The sequence below is a fragment of the Pithys albifrons genome, chromosome 3 (assembly GCF_047495875.1).
Source record: "Pithys albifrons albifrons isolate INPA30051 chromosome 3, PitAlb_v1, whole genome shotgun sequence".
NCBI lineage: Eukaryota > Metazoa > Chordata > Aves > Passeriformes > Thamnophilidae > Pithys > Pithys albifrons.
The window spans coordinates 21,016,916-21,039,367 of record NC_092460.1 but is presented as its reverse complement, the minus strand read 5'-3'; the positions used below and the strand labels follow the sequence as shown (position 1 = coordinate 21,039,367).

General features: G+C 48.5%; 1 protein-coding gene across 2 annotated transcripts in view; it reads left to right on the top strand.

The window, feature by feature from the left end:
* The first annotated feature begins 1,584 nt into the window (after window positions 1-1,584).
* SUSD3 (sushi domain containing 3) overlaps window positions 1,585-22,452 on the top strand; it is a 33,340-nt gene continuing 12,472 nt past the window's right edge. Inside the window, exons 1-3 of one of the 2 annotated variants that reach the window (XM_071549743.1) lie at window positions 1,585-1,800; window positions 19,053-19,241; window positions 20,637-20,784. In XM_071549743.1, coding sequence (XP_071405844.1) covers window positions 1,716-1,800; window positions 19,053-19,241; window positions 20,637-20,784 — 422 coding nt within the window. In that variant the 5' untranslated portion in view covers window positions 1,585-1,715. Of the gene's footprint in view, window positions 1,801-1,870; window positions 1,950-19,052; window positions 19,242-20,636; window positions 20,785-22,452 lie in introns of those variants that run through there. The other variant, XM_071549744.1, reaches the window with a different exon arrangement.

The window sequence follows — 22,452 nt, the reverse complement described above, 5'->3', positions numbered from 1 at the left end:
TGTTCAACTTGAATTGTATAATAACACCTGCAGGGGTAGTAGCTTACAGGAAAAATGACTTCTCTGTCTTTGGTATTCCTTTGACTTTGCAGATGTAAAGGACTTGACTGCAGGAGCCTTGTTGGCTTTAATTAGACTGACAAGTGTTTGGCATTACTGGAAATACAAACCCAAGCTGCTGCATTTTCAAAAATGCTGGGGTTTTGCTATAATGTGGCCAAGCTTTACTTTTAAAATGTGGTTTAGTTGTAGAGTTGGAAATAGCAGTCCTTTATATCTACAATATTTCTGTGGCCTTCCTGCCAGACAAGCTGACAGGAAAGCAGCACTATGGCCAGCAGCACAGTGAGCTGTGTCACCATTACCCGTTGAGCATCATCCTGCTGCATTTGATGCCTCTAGAAGAGTCTTAAGAGATTTTTCGGTCTATTTGGGTTTGGTGCATCTTGGAATTTCATCTCTCCAGTCTGCTCCTGCAGACTATTTTTTCCTTCTAGTTCCATGTGAAAAAAATAATGAGAGGTTAAAACAAGTGGAGAGTGTGTTAATAGCTGCAGTGGCTGGTGTGGGCCCCAGCCCATATGCTCAGCACCAACACACAAGCTCCTTCAGCAGAGCCGGTTGTTCCTCCTCTTGCTTTTCCTGAACCCACAGTGCAGACCACTGAAGGCCTTTTCTGGATCCACTGGCAGTGCCAACAAATCAGGGATCCCACTGAACTGAGACCCAGACTCATTGCAGTGATGCTGCCAGGGCAGTGAGTGACATGGCCAGGATGTGACAAGCACAGAATGACACACACAGTGCGTGAGAAGCGCTTGGGTTTCGCTGAGGAGCTCGTTGGCGTGTGCTGGGTGGGAAGATGATGGATCTGGGAACTGCCCTGGCGGGTTTGCTGCAGATCCCAGTGAAAACACAGCTTTGCAGATCGTAAACTGGATGTATGCGAGAGATCCAGCTCCTGGAATGAAGCAGCACCAAGAATAGGGGACAGCCTATTTGTGAGAGGACCAAGTCCATGGGACAGACCGGGCTGCTTGAGGCTCTGCAGGCTGCGAGCAACAGCCTGGCAGCACTGGGGACTGAGGGCAGGCAGGGGAGGGGACAGGCAGCAGGCAGGGCAGGCAGCAAGGAGAGCAGGCAGCAGGTAGGGCAGGCAGGGCAGGCAGCAGGCTGGGCAGGCAGCAAGGGGTAGGCACGGCGGACAGCAGGGAGGGCGGGCAGAGAGGGCAGCAGGCAGGGCAGGCAGGGAGGGCAGCAGGGAGGGCGGGCAGCAAGCAGGGCAGGCAGGGAGGGCAGCAGGGAGGACGGGCAGCAGGCAGGCAGGCAGGGAGGGCACGAGAGAGGGAGGGCAGCAGGGAGGGCAGGCAGGGAGGACGGCAGGGACGGCAGCAGGGAGGGCAGGCAGCAGGGAGGGCGGGCATGGGAGGCAGTCAGGCAGCAAGGGCCAAGCAGGGCAGGCAGCAGCAGCCCCTGCCCGGTGCCGCAGACGATATCGCATCCCCGCCGGGCCGAACCCGGTCTGTCCCGGCACAGCCGCTCCCCGGCCCCGCCCCCGGCCCGGCCCCTCCGCCCCCGGCCCGGCCCCTCCGCCCCGCCCCGCCGGCGCCCGGCGGGGGCTGTCGGGGCCGTGGCGGCTCCCGCGGGACGGGTATCCCGCGCTGCCCCGGCCCGGCCCCGGCGGAGGCGGTGCGGGTGCACCTGCCGGGCGGGCCATGCCGGCAGCCACGGCGCCCGGGCTGGACACACCGCACACCCCCGCGCTGGGGCGGGACAGCGGCGGCCCCCGCGGATACGCAGGTACGAGCGGAGCCCCGCATCGCCCCTCTCACCAAGTTCCCTCCGGCGCCGCATCGCAGGGAAGGGGGATGCCAGCGGGGCAGGGTGCGGGATGCCCCCGGCGGAGGGATGCGCGGTGCCCGGGGCAGGATGCGGTGCCCCGGACAGAGGTGTGTGTCGCACGGAAGGGGCTGCGGTACCCCCGTTCAGCTCCGGACCCCTCTTCGGGCCGGTCCCTGCAGCCGCGGAGGGCCGGGGTTCGGGCATCCAGCGGCTCGGGCGGGGGTCCCAGAGCCGCCCCGGGCGCGGGGGGTCCCGGGGGGTCCCAGCGGGTTCCGGCGACCTTGGGGCGAGTCTGCCGGGGCTACACTCGGGGCTCGGGCACGCCGAGAGGGGGGTGAGGCAGCGCTGCACGGCAGCCGGAGCCCCGGGGCGGGGATTGCCCTCGCGCAGGGAGCGCTGCACTTTCACTGCTGCGAGTTTGGGGTTCGCTCGCTGAGCTGCCCGCGGGCACTCGGGCCAAGGGAAGTCTTAAGGGATGGAAGCTGGTGGTCCTCAGGGACATTGTCCCTGGGCACATGTCACCTGGCTGGGTAGGAAATGAAGATATCAGTGTTTTAATGGAATACGATAATACACTGAGGAGCGGAATGAGAAACCGATCAAAGCGGTTTGCTTTCGTTTCATTCTCTTCCCTTGAATTTTGGTACTGAATTCGATTGCACAGACTGTAACAACATTTCGAAACCTCTTTGACTCAGGTGCTTCCAATAATTTGGAGATAATGGGAGGTGTCAGAGGGTCTGGCCCTAAACTGGTGGGACATGCCCACTGCATGGGGCTGCAGCCTTGGCCGGTGTCTGGACCCGGAGGGGTCAGAGCCATGACCTGCACCTGCTGGCCCGGGCAGTGCGAGCTGCTTGGTCCTGGTCACAGCCAGCTCCGCAGCCCGGGGGCAGGGTGGGATGGAGGGGTGCGGGAGCTTGGGGCAGCTGTGCTGAGCTCCTCCTTGCTGGGGTGCCTTCCTCCACACTGCAGATCACAGGGCAGCCAGGCTTCTCCCTGGCTTCAGTGCAAGCAGAGCTGTGTGCTCCTGCAGTCCAGGTTGCTCCTCTCTGCAGCCTGTCTCCTCATATCCCTGTGATCTAATCTGCTCAGGAGGTTCTAACAGACTTCATCAATACCTTATTTTGTTGTGCCCATAGAAGTGAGCAAATGTACTTGGCCTACCAGTGCAGCAATGCTTTAAATCGCATCCTCTGAATATGCTTAACTGTGCATTTAATTTGAATTTAATAGAGCAGTTCATCTGAAAATGCAAAACAAGTTCTGGGAAACCTATTTAGAGAATGAACTGAAACCCCAGTGTAGACCCTGTTGCTCTAGTTTGATAATGTTGCTAATTATTGACTTTTTTCCATTTTAAAAGCTTGTATATTTGACTGCCTTTATTTGTGGTGTCAAAGTCTTGTGGGGCTGGGTTTGCCCACATTTAGGATGAGTTTTGGAAGCAGCATGCTCTGTGTTACACTTGTCCTTTCTGATTCTATATAAGTTAATCTTACCCTATGTAGATCTGTGCCAAAACTGCCAGAAATGTGGGATCCACCAAAAAATATCTGGCATTTAGACTAGAAATCCACCCTCAGTTAATCCCTCAGATATCTATTGACGTGACTCCTCTCAGCCAGAACAACAAACACCATTTTTTCCAAACCAACCACACCAAAATCATGAGCGGGAGTTCTTGGTAAGATTCTAAACTGAACTACGCTGGGTCAGGCCATGGTTGTGCTCATGGAGCTGCTGCATCAGCTTTAGGACCAGCATGATGCTTGCAGCTCTGCCAGACCTTTGCTGGGTGTCGTGGTCTCTCAACCCCTCTCTTTACGGAGGTTATCCATGGTGCAGATTCCACCTTTGTGAACACCCATTTGTAACTCAATGTATGGAGTCGGGTGGATGAGCTGCTGGTAGCTCTGAGTGGCTTAGGCAGCTACTGTGGTGGCTACTTGTGTAATTCTAAATGAAACTCGTGTTCAAGATGTTTCATTTAAATGCAACCGTGTTATTTATGCAGCAGTGGTTGCTGCCAACTGTTGTACAATATTTATACAGTATCTTTCATTGCATTGTGTCATTATTGTTGATCCTTTTTCATGCTGGGTGCACCCTTCCACTATGTCAGGCCGTGAGCAGTAGGGTGATAATAAAGATTTGCACGGATAAACTCCTTCCCATGTTCCTTTTGAGAGGATGAAAAAAAATACACAAAATTTCCATTTGAATTAACGTGTGAATGAGACAGAAATTAAAGGAAGTTCCTTGGCACACCCTTGATGCCTTGAAGCATTTAGAGGGTCTTTCAGCTTCCTGAGGAACAGCTGTGAGATTCAAACACCCTCTGCTTTTCCTGGTCTTGCCTTCTTTTGAAGAACTGGTGTCTCCCTCCGACAGCACAGGGAGAAGGATCCCACCCTTCGGGGAGGGTGAGCGAGGCGCTCCCAGAGGAGCTGTGGGACCCCAGGGAAGGTCAGCCAATGTGCTGGGTGGGCGCAGTGGGGCAGGTGAAGAGCACAGCAAATGTCTGGAAGATGAGAAGGAGCGTGCTGCACTTCAGCCTGTTACATTTTGAAGCAGCACAGATGCTGTTCTGTGTTCTGTACCGTCCTGTGGTTGGTTTGCTGTCTCAGCAGCGTTCCAGCCTTATTGCCTCGCTGCAGTTGTGTACTGTGGACACTCATTGATAGAGCTTTCCAGGCTCGTTAAATTCCCTGGAAAAGCCTCTGAGATTCTGAAGTGCTTGTGTCAGTGGTGACCTGAGCACTCTCTTGCCCTGCAGGAATGGCCATGAGGCAGGGGACTGTCAGCACAGCCACTTCCCTTCCACTGAGGTGCTGGTGCCTCTGAAGCTGCTCAGGTTATACTGGGAGCTTATGGGGTGAAATAGGAAAAAAGTGTATCATTATTTTTAGTCTCTGTGTTGCTGAAGCTGGAGGCTCTGGCCCTCTGGTTTTCCAGGGTGGTACCTTGTTTTTGCTGTGACTCCTCCCTCATTCCTTAATACCATCCTGTAGCTCTTTCAGACCAGGCAGCACCTACTTCTGTAAACACAGAGATGCATCTACAAACACATTAGTGCAGCCACAGACAATGAGAAAAGAAATGCAGGACACAGCAGAAACACTGGTTATGATAGGCTATAAATGGCTGGGCTCTTGTCTATAACTGTGGTTCTCTCCTTTCTCATCTCTTCCCAAACCAGCAAAGGGGAGAGGTTTCACAAGGTAGGACATGCTGCAGGATGCTGTGAATGCTCCCTCCAGACCAAGTTGTGGAAGGAATTATCTAGCAGACATCACTGAAGGGAAGGCAGGTCTCTGGCTTAGGACAGACACAAGCTGCAGTTTGCTGGCGGATGGAAGAGGGATCTTACGTGTTGGCTTGACTGTACCCTGCATGGCTGTTCGTGGCCATGGTGGGATGCAGGTACCAGGACTGATATATCTTTGATGTGACTTGAGCTGTCTGGGGGGTTTTTTATGTCAACTTCATTTTTCTGAAGTGAGTTTCCTTGCTGATGTGGAAACCGAAATTGTGTCACTAAGAACTTAGAGTTTCTCTTCCAGAAAGGCAAAAGCCAACTTGTTCTTCAAAGCCAGGAGCACTGCTGTGCTGTGGAAAGGCTGCACAGAGGTTTCTCACCTTGTCCCTGCCATCCTGAGGTGCCACTCAGTTTTCAGGCTGTGGAAGAAAACATTTATCCTGAATTTCCATTTCCACAGGACAGAGCGTGACACAACTTGGAATATATGTACTTGTGATTTCTTCAGGGTTATTTCTCTTTTCGTGTTCTCCCATAAGATCAACCTTGTATTAAGTACAGTAAAAGAAGTGACAGTTGCACAATGTCAGCTAATTGGTTTTATCTCCTGTACATGCGAGATGTTGATCTGGGTGGTCAGGCATTTGCACCAGGCATTGATACTGCTTTGAGGGAAGGATTTCTGTGCTCGTCATTAAAACTCCAGAACAGTACAAAACAGAGAAGGAAAAAAGTTACTGTGTTTTCTGAGTCTTCCACAGTTCACGATTATTCTCTATGGTATTCTCCAATGCTTCATCATAGCTACTCTGAAATTACCTGGGTTAGAGAGACAGATTATGATTAGACTTATGAATTTCAGCTAGGGAATGAGGTGAGCTGAATGCTTTAGACCCAAAACATTGATATTTAAAACAATCTTAAGTCAGTCTTAAAGCACAGCAACAGAAGCACCCTGAATGGCAGTGGCTAACCCAGGACTTTCTAGGTTAGCTGTGACCAGAGACATGGTCCATCCTCTAAAGGGCCAGTTTTGGTATTCCCACCATGGCAGATCCTTGGACCTTTCCCATGGTGGAGCCTCTCCGTGCACCTCTCCAACTGTACAGCAAAGAGATGTGTAACTGCTGGAATTGGCACAATTTAGCTTATTAATCACAATTGCCACTGACTTTTTATGTGCACTGTGGAGTCTTGCCTTCAATATTTTGATGGGGACAAGCCAATGTGTAGGACAATTGCCAGCTTTCAGTTAGGCATTTCATTGACATGCTGTCTTTGAGATGCAGCCGCAGATGAGCAAGCGTGTTATTCTGAGGAACAGTTTTGACTAGCTCAGTGGATCAGGACTGGCAGGGAGATGATTTTGCAGTCTGCATGGCAGTCTGCCTCTCTTGCATTTCATTTGGCTGTCAGATGACAGAGAGAAATGCAGAAGTTGCAGAATGAGCAACCGCTCCCCAAAATAAATCAATTCCTGTCTCCGCTGAGGGTCTCGGGGATGGGGTTGAGCTGGTGCCTGGGCTATGTGTGAGCCTTTGCCAGCAGAGCAGAGCTCAGCAGCATCTCTGGGGGGTCTGTAGCTGCTCAGGGAGGCATTGCTTGCAGCTGCCTCAGCCCCAGCTGGAGCAGCCGAGGGTGGTGGGAACATTGCCGGGGAAGGCAATGGGTTAACTTCCCTTTGCTCCAACAGACTCGGGAGCGACGATTCCATTATTATTTCTGGGATGAAATAAAGCCAGATACAATGGTGCTCATGTGTACCAGACTCCTAAGCAGAGGAGCTTTGATGTGGAGTGGTTCTGAGGAGAGGTGAAAATGGGGACAGAAGGCAAGTAGGGTGAAAGGAAATGATGGTGTACAAAATTCCCTGGGTGCATGCGTGGGCTGGGAACAGTGTGTGGGAGGGTGATTTGGGCTGTGGTGGCTCAGAGGGGGGCAAAGGGCAAGTTTTGGGGTTTGTTTTTTTCCTGTGCAGAAGAGCAGAAATTTGTGCCTTCATGTAAAAGAGCAGAATTACACCCAGGAGGGTTTCTGCTCAGAGCTGCAGTTATTTCCACTTTGGTAGCTGATTGGGTCAAAAGAGGCATCTGGACTGGAAACAGATCCTGCTTTGCTCTAAAAAGTGGTGCCCCATGAAGCCAGGGGCAGTTTTGCATGGGCAAGAGAGCTCTGGTGTTTGGCCCATTGTTGTTAATACATGCAGAAATTTAGATTGGGACTAAGGTTTTCATTAATTTTAATCTGACTGCCCAAAAGCTGCCAGTGATTTAGCTGAATTATCAGGTGCACATCTGAGTTTCCTGTCCAGTGGTTTAGCTGAATTATCAGGTGCAGATCTGAGTCTCCCGTCCATGTACAGTACAGAGGAAGAGGAGGGCATGCTGTCCTCTGCTCTGCTCCCTCGAGATACTTGCCATTCTGCGGATAACTCACCTGCAATCATTGACTTTTTTAATGGGAAAAAGTGAACACAATGCACTGGTTCCCTGTCCTTGTACTGGCATTCCTGTCAATCCTCATGCCATCTTCCCCCAATTCCTGTGGCCAGGGAGGCCAAAAGCAGAGGTGCTTATTGACTCACGCTGTTTAATCATTGCTGGATGCTGTGTGGCTTTCACACTGTGCCATTTGCAGGTGGATTTGGTGCCCATGCCCCCACTCCTGGCTGCACACCCCTCTGGGTGAAGCCCAGGAATGGGAAAGCCAAACCCTGTCAGGAAAAGACTCAACCAGGAGAGAAGAAAAATAAAAAAAGATAAAACCACAGAGAAGGGTTTTAAACCTGCCTGTTAGTTTCTCTGCCTAGCAGTGATTTCTGGCACCATAAAGGAAGGTGTGGTGTTGTTAACTGTTTCAGACTGGTGTCTAAAGGAATCAGTTATTCACAGAAATCCTTGCTGACAGTTGTGGATGCCAAGTCACAGCTTTGTAGTGTGCATTTCGCAGCTTAACACAGCAAACCAAGGACAGGAGCAGCTTGAGGTTGTTGTTGGGAAGGAAGAAGGACTCGGAGGAGCCAAAGTGGGCCAGCCAGGGAGAGCAAACGCAGGCAAAGTCTGTAGCATTCAGAGTGGTTTTGCTTGACAGGGTGGTATGAAATTCGCCATGAAAACTAACAAATCTGTATTTCATAGTCCCTTTTAAACCAGCAAAGTTTCAAAGACAAGCGTTGAAGAGTTTCTATATTCTTTACAAATGCATCATCACTGTCTAGAACTCCCTGAAGGGAAGTTCTGGCCAGGTGCGGGTTGGTCTCTTCTCCCAGGCACTCAGCAATAGGACAAGGGGGCACGGGCTCAAGCTCTGCCAGGGGAAATTGAAGTGGGAGAGCAGAAACAAATTCTTTGCAGAGACAGTGCTCAGGCATTGGAATGGGCTGCCCAGAGAGGGGGTGGATTCCCCAACCCTGGAGGTTTTTCAGCTGAGATTGGCCATGGCACTGAGTGCCATGATCTGGTAAAGGGACTGGAGTTGGACCAAGGGTTGGACTTGATGATCTCAGAGGGCTTTTTCGGCCCAATCGATTCTATGATTCTATATTCTGTGCAAATGCCATTCCTATGTTTTGGGCCTTTTTGGCAAAAAATGTGTGTATAACCGTCAAATAACATGCAGTTATGATCCACCTAAAATTTCATGTTGGGGGTGGATTTTTTCTAATGCCTGAAGTGTTTTTTTGTCCAACTCTGGACCCTTCCCACTAAGGAATTTTTGGATCAAGGTAGGTCAGTGCAATCTCCCCCACCCAATAGTGCTTTCTGCCATCCCCAGAGGTTGTGCCCAGTGTGGCAAACATCACACAGAGGCAAGAGGCCACCGGGGCACATCTGCTCTTATCAGCCCCGTGCACAAAACAGACCCAACGGTTGCTGCAGGCAGATAACCCAGGGCCAGGCAGAGCAAACGTGCTGCCAGGCTGAGCTCCATGTGCTGCAGTGCCCAGGGTGGTGGGGAAGAGTGGGAGCGTGTTGGGGTGTGGGCAGTGGGTGGGCAGGGATGCTGCAGGAGGCTCCCTATGGGGCAGCTCAGGGCACAACCAGCAGCCTTAGCCCTGCCCAGTTGTCTAGTGGGGCATCCTTCATCCTTCCTCTGTCCATACCTCCTAACAGACATATGCTTTCCCTGTGGAAATAGGTGTGGGTGTTTCTTTTGACTCCTCCAGGCTTTCTAACAGAGTGCTGGATTTCACCCCTACCTATTGAAAATTAAATGGGACATTGAAGATTATGTTAAAAGCAGGAGATGTCCGATGTTGCCAGCACATCATATTCAGGCTCAGGTTGCCCTCAGGTATGCTCAGATAATAATTTTCTGTTCTTTACCCATGAATTCCTGAGGTTCTTAGCACTGAGCTCTCCTGCTTGTCCATGCAGCCCACTGAGGGTCACCAGTGGTTTATATATTGACCCTGAAGATCCAGAGCTTAATGGACAACATTGCTGCTGATTTCTTTTTATTTTAGTTTCCTCATTTGCAAGAAGCAGTAAAATCCTCTTCAGTTTATCAGAAATCTATTAAGATGTTTCATTTGGGTGACAAAACTTCAGCAATTATCATGTGAAGCTGGAAAATGGTGGATTTGTTACAAGTAGCCTTTCAGGTTAAATTTAAATTGATCCACTTGGATGTTATAGAAGATTGTCTGCTATAAAGAGAAAAAGCTGAAGGGTTTTGCAGAGATCCTTAGAGGTGCCAAACCATTCAGGAGGCGGAATCCACAGAGCTGAAGCTTTCTTGACAGTCTTTTCTGAGCCTGTTGATAGCTGAGTGCTGGTGAGGTGTTTGTATTAGAAATGGCCAGACAAGTTTGGTTTGAGGTTTTGTTTTGTGTTTTAAAGAGAACAAAAGCAAGAAGGTGGATTGTATCAGACCATCCCCTTTCAGACAGAAGGGTGAGGTTTTCAAATTCAGTCTCCTTCCAGCAAGCACCTGCAGCCTTTTCCAGCCCCCACATGTGCCCAGCATCATCTACTGGTGTAAAGGCACAGTGCTGAAATCCCTTTGTTTCTGTAAGCAGTTGCTCCCTCTCTCTCACACTGAGCTCCTGTTGTGAGTGTGGGGAAGGGCTTGTCCCAGATAGACTGAGTGAAACTTCTCTACTTTCCTCTTGGTACCCGATCCATGTTAGCAAGGTGCTAAATCATGGATTCACGGGAGGGGTTGGGTGGGAATAGACCTCAAAGACCATCTCATTCCACCCCCTGCCATGAGCAGGGACAGCTCCCACCAGCCCAGGTCGCTCCAAGCCCTGTCCAGCCTGGCCTTGGACACTCCCAGGGATGGGGCAGCCACAGCTTCTCTGGGCAACCTGTGCCAGGGCCTGCCCACCCTCACAGTAAATTGCTGGGGGGGCAATATTGAGTTGGATGCTAAAATCTGTATTTCCCAAAGGCACTGGCTTTCTTTGTCATATTTGTTTAACTTTTATTAACATTTGCAGTGATTGTTTTCATGCAGTTACTGTGATGATGAAAAATGAATTGAGCTTTGGTCCAAGATCATGTCTTACTCGACTATGGAAAAGGGAATATTAAATTCATCATAGTTTCCATTAGGACACATCCAGAGCCTGGCTCATGGAGCCCACGGATCGCTTTTCACCTCTGCAGAAACATTACAGTTGGCTGCACAAGGTTTAAGGAATGAGAGCCTATTCATGAGCACTGGGGAAAAATAATGGTGAAAGTTGAAACTATAAACCTACAGACTTCACCAGCTCACTGAAGGACACTTCCAGCAGCAGCAATGTGCCTCTCCAAACCTGGCTGAGGACAGAGGGGCCTGGTGGCAGAGGGAAGGTGCAGCAATGCTCCTAATCTTTGGTATTCCCTGGAGAGAAGGAAAATTACACAGAAACATTCCTGACCTGCACATTTCAAATTCAGAGTTGAGCTGATGGATTCATTGCCTTGCTTTTTGCTTCTCATGTCCCTGATTCTGCTTGGCTTTCCCTGAAGATGAGCTGACAGATCCTGGGGTAACACATTTTGCTTTGAAATTGAACCTCTCAGAGGTTGCGGGTGTAGAGATGCATGGGGGAGGCTGAGGACCATCTGTAGGAGACTGTGGTATTGTGTAACCAGTTACTTCTGTTCCTCTTGTGAATACCGGTGCTCATTATGCAAGAAGCAGTGCCAGCAGGCTCTGGAGGCTATTCCCTGGCTGCCTGCTGGGCATGGGGGCTGGCACTCTGCTCCAGGAGCCATGACTTTGGTGGCATCCTGCTGACATCACCTGTGAGACATTTGATACACTCAGCGTCTCAGCTGAAGTGCAAGTGAAAAGTTCATTTCAGGTTATTCCTCTTAATTGTGTTCTCTTCAGGGTCTTGGTTTAGAAACCAGGCCACAAACTCTGCTTTCTGCAAATACGTAATTTATTTATTATGTGCGTATTGAATGCCAAAGAGGGGAAACCATCAGCACCAATAGCTCCGTGCACTAAACTATCACAAAAGAACTGTTGGCACAACTTCCATGGACCACTTTTAATTGGCAACAGCTTGAATTAATCATCATTCTGGAGTGCTCCATAGTGGAGATAGGTAGGTAGGTAGATGGATGGATAGATGGATGGATGGATAGATGGATGGATGGATAGATATAAGATAGATATATGATTGATAGATAGATAGATAAATTACCTCATTTTTCATTCAATTCCTATTTTCATTCAGTTGTTGCCACAAGAAGATAAATAGTCAGTGTTTCCCTCATTTCTACATCCACAAGTAAAATCTACAGATGAGAATAACCTGACTTTGATGTAAATTGGCAAAATAATCATGGTGAGGGTAGTATGGTCAGTGGTACAAATCCTGTCCTAACAGGACATAAAACACATCGATAAGAATCACTTTACACCAATCCTACCCATTATTTATGTTTGAAATCAGAGTGGGTGGCACATGTTGCCATCAAGACCTAATCTAGCCCTTAAGTCGTAGGTAGCTTGGATTTTACAGGTATGAAAGTTGCTTGCAGCTCCTACTGTTCCAGAGTTGGGAAGCGTTTAGTGCTGGCTCCTAAATCTTGGTCCAGCAGTATTGTAAAGGAGACAAATTGAATTTGCCTGCTTCAGGTGTGGATGGAAGATTTTCCATCAGGGTTTCTTTGGGAGGTGGAAGCCAAGGATTTGCTGCTGTCTGATAAAATTGTTGCTGCCTTAGCAGGCACAGAAAGGTCTCAGAGGAGGTTTCTCCACCCTTCATCCATCAAAGGCACCCAGGGCCAGCAGGGGCTGCTCAGTGGTCAGAACATTGCTGTGTGTTTCCCCAGCTGGATGTACGAGTAGGGATGTGAGTAACTGCAGCCCATGTGAAGTGGGTGCAGGATCCAGCACTGCCCAGGGGCACCAGTGCTGCCCCACCTTGGCTGTGCTGATTGATTGCCATGCTCGGAACGTCTCCCTGGCTTCACACCAGCTTTGTCCAGCTGGAGAATGAGGCTCAGGAGGATCAGGCTCCCACTGCACCATCCCCAGCATCCAGCAGCAATTGGGTCTGGCCTTTTGCTCTCTAATCTGAAAAGGTCATGGTGGTGGGTGATTCTGCCCCCTTTGTGTCCCAGAGCTACTTGGCATTTGGCACTGTGCTCTTTCTTTTCTCTAGATGCATTTGCTTCTCTGTTCTTCTTTACTTGTTCACCCTTCTCTGCTCCAAGTCAGGAAGGCTCCTGCTCTGTGCCATGGCAGCTGCTTCCCAGACTGCCACGGCTGATTTGAAATTGCAGAAGGGCTCCCAGTGGGAACAGCAGGATGCTGATATGTGCTCACTTGTCCTGGCACTGCCACGTTGCTGGTGACCTCAGAGTACGGGCAGGCCCTGGCACAGGTGCCCAGAGAAGCTGTGGCTGCCCCATCCCTGGGAGTGTCCAAGGCCACGTTGGACAGGGTTTGGAGCAACCTGGGCTGGTGGGAGGTGTCCCTGCCCATGGCAGGGTTGGCACTGGATGGGCTTTAAGATCCTTTCCAACCCAAACCATGGTGTGAATCCATGAAAACAATGCTGCCCAAAATGGGCAGATGAGACTCAGTCTGACGTGGGAGTCTCACCATTCCCTTCATGCTGCAGAACCTTTGCATGTTATTAGTTACATGTGCTGAAAAATGAGTTTTACCTACAAAACAGATCCCAGAATAAAATGAGGGCAGTGGGTAGGAGTGAACCTGAGGTGTCTGCTATAACAGAGGTGTGAACAGAGAGCTTATTTGAGCACGGATGTGTAAACACAGAAGGAAACTCATTTCAAATATCTTTTTTGCTTTCCTTCCCTCCTTCTTTCTTAATTGCCTGGAAATTACTTATTAATGGGAGACTAAGCTTTTTTGAAAAAGCATTTTTAAAATGGCCTGTAAGAATGATCTGAAACTGTGTTCCCTCTTTCACAATTTAAAAATTAGTTTCATCAATCGAAACCAAGAATGTTTATTTGGGAGTATGTTCATTTGGAAATACGGACATCAAGCAGGTACCAGATCCATGTGTCATGAACAGGCTGGTTTCTTTGGTCTGACAATGTGCTGTGAACAGACATGTTCCTTAGGAACCTGCATGTTCCACTGTCTACAGTTGTCCAGATGTTCCTCTCTGGGACTGACCCAGGGGAACAGCCCTGTGGCTGCTGTTCAGTCCTTGCAGGTCCATCGGAAGTTGGGGTGAAGTTGCCAGGGCAGTGGTGGCTGAGCCTGGCCCTGCCTGCTGAGGTTGGTCCCTGCAGTGATGGGTGTGCAGAGGGCTGTGTTTTTGTGCCACTCCTGGACCTCCAAAACCTTCTCTGGGGAGTAACTTCCTAGGGCTGTACGTGTGTGTTGGAAGGCAGACAGGTCTGCAGGAGCTTTCCAATGTCTCCACAGGAGCTTCTGTTGGCTGTGGCACAGCTGGGACCGTGTTCAAGCTCTGCAGCTTCAAGAGCCTGGATCTCCCTCTGCTCTTCTATTGCTGATCTGGTGTCATGTTTGACACTAATTTCTTAAAAAGCTGTGCCAGCATCGGAGTTTTCTTGTGGGATGATCAGCTCCTGGTAGCCTTTTGTTGCTTTAAAAGCCCAGCCCTGGCAGGACTCGTGGCCAGCTGTGCAAGAAAGCAAAGGCATGGCCAGGGCCAGACAGTTTCACTCTACACAAGATCTGCTTTATTTCATGTTTCACTTCTAGCTGCTTTTCTTCTGCTTTTTGACACGGCCAGCTCTTCCCAGAGCTCTTCTGTGAGGCTGCTGTGGGTGCTCAGCATCTTGCCTGTGATTTCAGGGACATTGATTTCCAAGGTGTGGGAAAAAGGACTCGCAGAACTGATACTGGTGTGTTTATTTTCTGCAGGGCTAATAGAACCTAATGTCTCTGTCTGGTATCTAGTTAGTCCAGCACATTTTAGTGACATTAAATAGCCAACAATAAGATATGCAAAGGGGTGAGCTGTGTGTGTTTGGGAATAACGAGGCAAAGGTATGGATTGCTCCCTTTCTGCACAGACAGTGAGTGGCAGCCTCGCTAGTGTCCCTCCAGGTAATTAATTACTTCTGTACTTTAGATCATTTGGGTAGATACTTGTGCATTGCATTTGATTTCCAGCCTGTGCTTCACGTGGAAGGAGCACAGGAAATGTTTACCAGGCAGGCATGCCTGGCCTGCCCTCTCATTTCTTTTTTCTTATCAGCAAACCATAAACATAAACCTACAGCTTGCTGACAGCCAAAACATATGGTTCCTCTTTTTGACAAATCGATTTTGCAATACAGATAATCCTGGCTGTGCATCAGAAGAGATATATTGGATTATTTTGGGGTTAATTCTTGCATTACTCTCTGTTTTTCACTGCCTGGAAATGATGTGTGTGGCTCTTTCTGAACCCAGAGGTTGGGGTGAATTAGGAATTTATGGTGAATGCTGTGCTTTGGTGTCTTTGCTTTGAGGCCAGTTATTTGTCATATGCAATAATCTGTTTGCTGTAGCCAGTGCTGTTCTGTGCTAGCAAACACAGAGCACAGGATGTCCTCTCAGCGTGGGGCCAAGCTGAGAAATGTGTCTGTATAAATCGGCTCCTGCTTTTCAGGAAGCTGCAGAAATAGTTGCAGGAACTTGAATCACAGAACCATAGAAAGACAAATTGGTTTGTGTTGGAAGGGACCTTAAAGCTCATCTCATTCCACCCCCTGCCATGGGCAGGGACACCTTCCACCAGCCCAGGTTGCTCCAAGCCCTGTCCAACCTGGCCTGGACACTTCCAGGGATGGGGCAGCTTCTCCGCCCAACCTGTGCCAGGGACTCAACTCCCTGTAGCCAAAAATTTCTTCCCAATATCCCATCTATCCCTGCCCTCTGGCAGTGGGAAGCCATTCCCCTTGTCCTGTCCTTCCATCCCTTGTCCCAGGTCCCTCTCCAACTCTCCTGGAGCCCCTTTAGGCACTGGAAGGGTCTCTCAGGTCTCCCTGGAGCCTTCCCTTCTCCAGGTGAGCCCCCCGAGTTCTCCCAGCCTGGCTCCAGGGTAGAGGGGCTCCAGCCCCCTAATTAGAAGATTTATTCAATTTTATAATTTTTCATTTTTACATTTCTGAGTGCATTGCAGTTACTGCAAACCAAGATCCAAAGATGACAATTTTTATATATTTATAAAAGAAATACAAATCAAAATGTAAATCTGGTCAGCACAGATGTTTGTGTTTTACTTCAGGCAGCAAGGCAGCCTCAGACACCTGTCCCAGCTGAAATAAAAAATATAAATATATTAATAAAAACAATATTCTTGATTGTGGCAGATTTAGTCAGATAAACATGCCTGAAGAGTATTGAAAGGAGAAATCTATGTGGAACATCTCATTACCTAAGTGTGAGGATGAAAACTTACTTAAACATGATTTTCTGGAGATGGCAGTGTAAAATTAACCCAGCAGGAAAGTGAGTGCAATGGTTAACCACAAAAACATTACAGATAGTTAACAGTGAAGGATGAGTGAGCCAACAGGAAGGGTTTTCCAAATGGGTTTTTACAAGATGCTGATGAAAATCAGGGCAAATTTTATCCACAGATGCTAAATCTCAACTTGGATGAAAAACACAAAGTCATACTGGCAAAACTCCATCTGGGCATTTCAATAAAGGCATTTGTAAAAAGCAAAAAGCAGCAACACATTTAATGCTCTGACTTGAGTGGGGACAAATGGTGTTGAGAAGCTCTTAGAGGAAGAAATGGCCAGTCCCTTAAAGGAAGAAGTGGTGCTTCTCCTCTGCTCAAATGCAGGTATACGAAATTGTTGATGAACTTTAAGCTCTTATGCTGTTGTTAAGATGCTCCTCTGGGAATTATCCATGATGCTGTTACAGCCCAGACCAGAGCAAGGAAATACCCACAGTTTTGTGGGATATTGGCTATGAGAAATCCTCGTGGTGCTCAAATGGAGAAAAATACTTTAAAGGCCATGGTTGAGGAATGATGCTGACAAGGTCACTGCCATCCAGAGGTTTGAACCACTTGGCATAAATTGTCCTGGGCAGGGAAGGGTAAAAGCACCTCAGCACGTGTTACTCAGGATGGTCAGTGCTAGATTAAATGAAATATGTCTTCAAAGAAGGGATCCAGGGCCAGATGATCTGTTCTTTGGAGAGCAGAGAGTGAGCTCAGGGAAACTGGAAAGTCTATGAGGCTGCTGTGGTGGCCCAGGGGGTGTGGTTTGAGTCCAGTTTGACTCTGACTGACTTTCTGTGTCTCAGTCACCAACCTGAACTCTGAGAATGTGATCTCTAAGAATAGCTTTGAAATTGTAAAATGCAAAACAAAAATAAATCTATCTCTATATGTAAAATCTTCATTCTGCAGTTTAGGACAGTGGTGTTTCATGGGAAGACACTGAGTGATTAAAATAAAAAGCTCAAACTCATAATGCTCATCTGGAGAGAGGAGGAAAGTTGTCCAGTGCATCCCATGTGTTTCAGGAATAGGATATGGGTGGGAAGGACAAGAGATGAAGAGAAACTACCCTCTAGAAAATATTTGCTCTCATTGAAGCAAATTGCTGCCATAGTAAGCTACTGAAGGAAGTGGCAAAACAAACAGAAATAATCTGCATGGAATTAAAGAGGTATGGTTTAAAAAGCTAGTGCTTGGTACATATTTACTCAGTAGATTAGCCCAGTAATTGTGTCTGTGGGTTTTGTTTGGTCTTTTGCTGAGATTCCTTTGCGTTTGTTTGCCAGGGGCAGGGGTTTTAAGAGCATGAATTGGAGGCAGTGGGGTGGGCAGGCTGGGTGTGATCCTGGGAGCTCAACAACAGCTGATGACATGGGGCACTTCTAGTATTAAAAGTAAAATAGATTTGCCAACAGCATGTGGTTCTGTCAGGATGTTCCCGAGGAGGCTGTCATTTGGGAGGCATATTTTCCCCCTTTTAACATTTTTGTGTGTGTCATCACAGTGCTTGCCACTGCAGTGTGGTTGGCTCTGAGTCTTCTCCAGCCATTTGGACGCCCAGGGATAAACGGGGAACTTGGGCTCTGATGCAGAAGCAGTGCTGCTATTTAGTAAGTGTTAACAAACCAAAGATTATATAAAACAGTTTCCAGATTCTGGCAGTGCACATGTACAGAACCAGGAAGCATATTTATTGTTGTTACCTTTGAAGTTATCTGGAAGTTTTATGTTTTCTTAATGACACGTTTCAAATAAGTGTAAACACAGTGCATGTTGTGACAATAAAACTCAGTGTATGAATTTAGTGGCTGACATTGGGTGGCCAAGGGGAGAAGGGGGGAACAGCTTCATGGCTCGAGGAGCAGCTCGAACAACAAAGAAATAGAAAGGAAAGAGCTGAATGAACAAAAATGTACTAAAAATTAATCATAGAATCATAGAATGGATTGGGTTGGAAAAGACCTCCGAGATCATCAAGTCCAACCCTTGGTCCAACTCCAGTCCCTTTACCAGATCATGGCACTCAGTGCCACGGCCAATCTCAGTTTAAAAACCTCCAGGGATAGGGAATCTATTGTAAAGCAGAGTTTGCCACTTGGAAAAGGGAGATAAGTTCTATGTGTGTGTCTCTCCCTGCCCCTCTCTGTGGTTTTGACCCCCCTGACCCCTTGCACCAAACAGAGGTGCAGTGCTCTTAAATATAGGAATTTTCTGTAGGATCATGCCTAGATGCTGCCAAGTAGACTGAAACATGTGATCAACCCATTGGATCTTGGAAATTTGCTTCAGGGAAGATGTGTAATGAATGCTCCCAGCGTGGAAGATGCTGAATTAAACAGAGTCCAACAAGACTGGGATCTGTAGGAGCCCACACCACTCAGAAAGGACTGTTCTTTTGATGTTTGAGTGTTCATTATGTACCATTCTGAGCAGATCACGTCCCAACACAAGTTGCTCTGTCTGGGGGTTAGGGCACAGGCGCTGTGGAATGGCCCCGAGGGGGGTTGGCTGTGGGCTGGTGCTTGGCAGAGCAGCCAGGATGGCCCACCTCAAGCTCTGCTGTTTGTTCTGACCATTAACTGGCACTAAGGGTGGTCCCGTGGTGTAATGGAGAGCACTCTGGACTCTGAATCCCAAGGACCTGAGTTCCAGTCTCAGTGGGACCGTCCCCTGGCAGTTCAAGCCCTCCCTGCCATCCCATCCCGTCAGATCTCGGATGCTCAGCAGGGTCAGCCCGGTCAGTACCGGGGGCTGTGACAGTCCCGAGGACTTCCCTGTCACTGTCCAAGCTCGCTCGGCCGTGGCAGATGGACCTCAGGACTGAAACGGTGGGGCCAGTTCTGCTCACACTGAGCCTCACCTGAACAATCCCCTGTGCAGTCTGGAAGGGCACGTGGGGAGAGCCCTGCCCAAAGCTGCATTCTGAAGTCTGGCCATACCTACGTACATATATACATACATAACTGGCACTGATCCCCAGCCTGCTGCCAGCCAAGCCCTGGTGCCCCTCGGTGCTGCACTGCATGGCTGTGTGTTGCTCCGCAGGGCAGTGTCGCCGCCTCCTCCCGCCCCAGCTCGGCACACTCCAGGTGCTGCATGGCAATGGCACCGACGTGGGCACCGTGGTCATGTTCCAGTGCTCCGCCGAGCACCAGCTGGAAGGCCCTGGCATCATCAGCTGCGTCTGGAAAGGGAACAGCACCCAGTGGACAGCCGGAGTGCCCTCCTGCAAGCGTAAGGTTCTTCCCAAACCTCTCCCTGTTCTTATTTCCCTGCCTGTCTCTTGCAACATGAGGGTTCATTCTAAACATCTGTGCAAGGAAAAAGACAAATTGAGTTTTCTTCAGAGTTGCCCCACTGATGGTAATTGCACTCCAAATATGTCCTGACATCAATCATTATCATGACACAGAAAAGACTCAGTTGGATTCACTGCTGATCTCACATCACTGGTAGTGTTGCACCAGAATAACTGTGGCTCTAGTTAAAAGCTGTATCCTTCTTTAGAGAATATATGGACATGCCTAACTAATGTTGGAAGCACATTTGCAAACCTCTAATTTCCTGGCAGTCTGTTCTGACAATGTTTTTGCTGTAAAAGAAACACAGTGATATTTTTTCAACAATTCTGGCTTGTTGCCACGTGGGAAAGTTACCATATTGACAAATCACGTTTGAATGGCAGCACTGACTCCCTCTTGTGCTGTGTTCCTGCTTATTTGTTACAAAGTTGTTACTAGTCTGACTAGAAGTAGATGCAAACAAAACTTGGTACCTCTGAGCTTTGAGCACCTCAATTTGTGTCTCAGACCTTGTGTCCTCTCAAATCCCTAGTGGGCAGATTGCTCTTACACTTAACTCTCTCACACAGTCAGTAATTCTTACCTCCCATTTGAGAGAGCCCCTTAAAGAAAAATGAGAGCAGGAAAATGAGGCTGCAGGAATGCAACACTTTGTGTGGAGCTCAGTTTGTGATGCTGCTCTCTGTGACAGTGGGAGAACTCGATGAGTTTCAAAGCAAGACACACTTACTGCTCCAAGTGAGTTGGCAGAGATCCACATTAGCTGTGCCACACCATGTTCCCACTCCTTTTGTCTGGATAACTCACTTCCAGCAGCAGATACCTGTGAACACTCAGCCCTCCAGGTCTTCCATCCTGCATCCGTCCCAGCCTGAGAAAAACCTGTTGTTTGCTGACTGCTGGATAGAATGTGATTTACATGGAACTGGCCTTGCTCTAAAGGGCTTCTTTAAATCCATTTACCCCATCAGTATTTGGTTTTGCAGCTCCAGTTCTAATTAATAAGAGTCTGCAGCTCATCTGCATTTGATCTGCCAACAGAGTTGTGCTTTTTAGCTGCTGCAGCACTAAAGGCACTGTGTTTAATTAATTGCGGTGGTGAAATGCTTGTGAACAAGTCATTAGTAACTTATAAGTGGGAGATTTTTAAATAGTCCAGTTTGAGGCTTGCATGGCTCTCAGCTGAAGCCAAGATGCTCTGGTATCTTGACACGTACCTTGTTGAGCAGAACTGTGAAGCAGGGGGGTTTCAGCATGGTTTAATGAAAATGTGGAAGATAAATGTGTGGACTGATCTCAGAAGACGCTTGTGTTTGCTTTGCTGCAGCCATATCAAAGTACGAGACTTTTGGCTTCAAGGTCGCAGTGGTTGCCTCCATTGTGAGTTGTGCTGTCATTCTGCTGATGTCCATGGCTTTCTTAACTTGCTGTCTGATCAAGTGTGTGAAGAAGAGTGAGAGGAGGAGGACTCAAAGGTATGTCAAGAAGAGGTTTCTAAAATCGGTGTTAGAGAGTACATCATACAGACCCCACTGCTGGGGTAGCAGAGAGCTGCAAAGGTTTGCTGTTTGCAGCACTGCAGTGATGTTAATTACTTAAATTCCTTAATTTGTAGGGCAGGCTTCAGGCATAGAGAGACTTGGAATTCCAGAGTATTTAAGCACCTAATGTCTGTTAATATCATATAACCTCAGTGGGCCTGGGCAGATCTGGGTTTACCCAGGATTATGCAGAAGCTGAACACACAAATTTTATTTTCTGGCCCAACCTTTCTCTCCTCAACTTATTGAAGACTGGCAGTTTCCCCTTCTTTCTTTCTTTCCTTGTTTTCTTTGCTTGCCTTGAACACTGCTGGGAAAATTCCTTTCCCCCTGTCAGAGCTGTGCAGTCCCTCACTGTCTGCAGAGCTCCCTTAGAGCTGTCACAGCACAGTGCTGGAAGGACAGAGGATTTTATCTTCTGGCACAGAGCACAAGCCTAAACCAGTCCAAACACAGGCTTATAAACAGGAATGAGAAGAGGCCAAACCTTCAATCCAGTGCATTATAAAATCCCCGTGTGGAGAGTGGCAGCAGGAGCACATCAGGAGTCAAGTCACTGTTGCTCACGAGAACACCCACCCACACTCGCTGCTGCTGCAGGAGGTTTTCCATGGACACCTTGCCCCTGTTTCCCTCTCACTTTCCCTGCTCCTTATTCCCATGCTCCCTCCAATGGAGTGGAAGGAGACTGGGGAAGACACAAGTGAAGGTGTCTTTGCCAAGCTGTGCTTTATCTGGAGCTGTGTGGGAACCACCGGAGGGGGAAAACTCTGGCACTTGAAATCTGAGTGTAGCCAAAATACAGATTTTCTGTTTCCCTTAAAAGGATTTTGTGAGTCAAAAATTGGAAGTCTTCGGTGTCATTCATAGTATTAGGTTTTTATTGATAGCATGAAGTAAGTTTTGAAATGAAAGGGTTGATTGACACTTTTGGAATCACCACTTTTCTTTTTGATAAGATATTCATATCATTTTTCATTTATTTTAAATGAAGTTGTGTTAAAATTAGCCATTCACATGACTGTGATGACTTGATATTTTTCTCCTACAAGAGAAAAGCCCTTCACAGTGGACGTTATGACCTGATTCTGTCATCAGTCTGTAACATGATTCCCTTTGCTGGGAGCTTCTCAGTTCCCTGATGCCCTCTGTGCTCCCTTCCCTGTCTCCTGAAGGAGCTGCTCCATCCCAGCCCTGCTCCAGAGGGAACCTGGGGGCACTTGTGGCTGGTCCCTTCTGTCAGAAAGAATTGAAGTGATGTACAAACTGTCCATGTGGTGGGAGAAAGAGTAACACAGCCCTGTGTGAAACTTGGCAGGTGTGGTGGCAGCATCTCTGCTGGTGATGGAGGTGGAAAAGTGGATTGACTTCTGCATGCACAAAGCATTAATCTGACAAAAAGCTGCAGGCTTGATAACTTCACACAGAGTGAGAACTCCTGGGGGTGGAAAAGTAAAATAAGTGTCTCTTAAACCATCTCTACCAGACAAGGTACCTGTGGAGCTGGGAGAATGTCCTCACCTTGCCTTTGGCTCTGAAGGCTGCCTGGCTGCTTTCCTTTGGCTCTGGTAGTTGGTCTGCTAGAGGAGATCACCTCTGCCT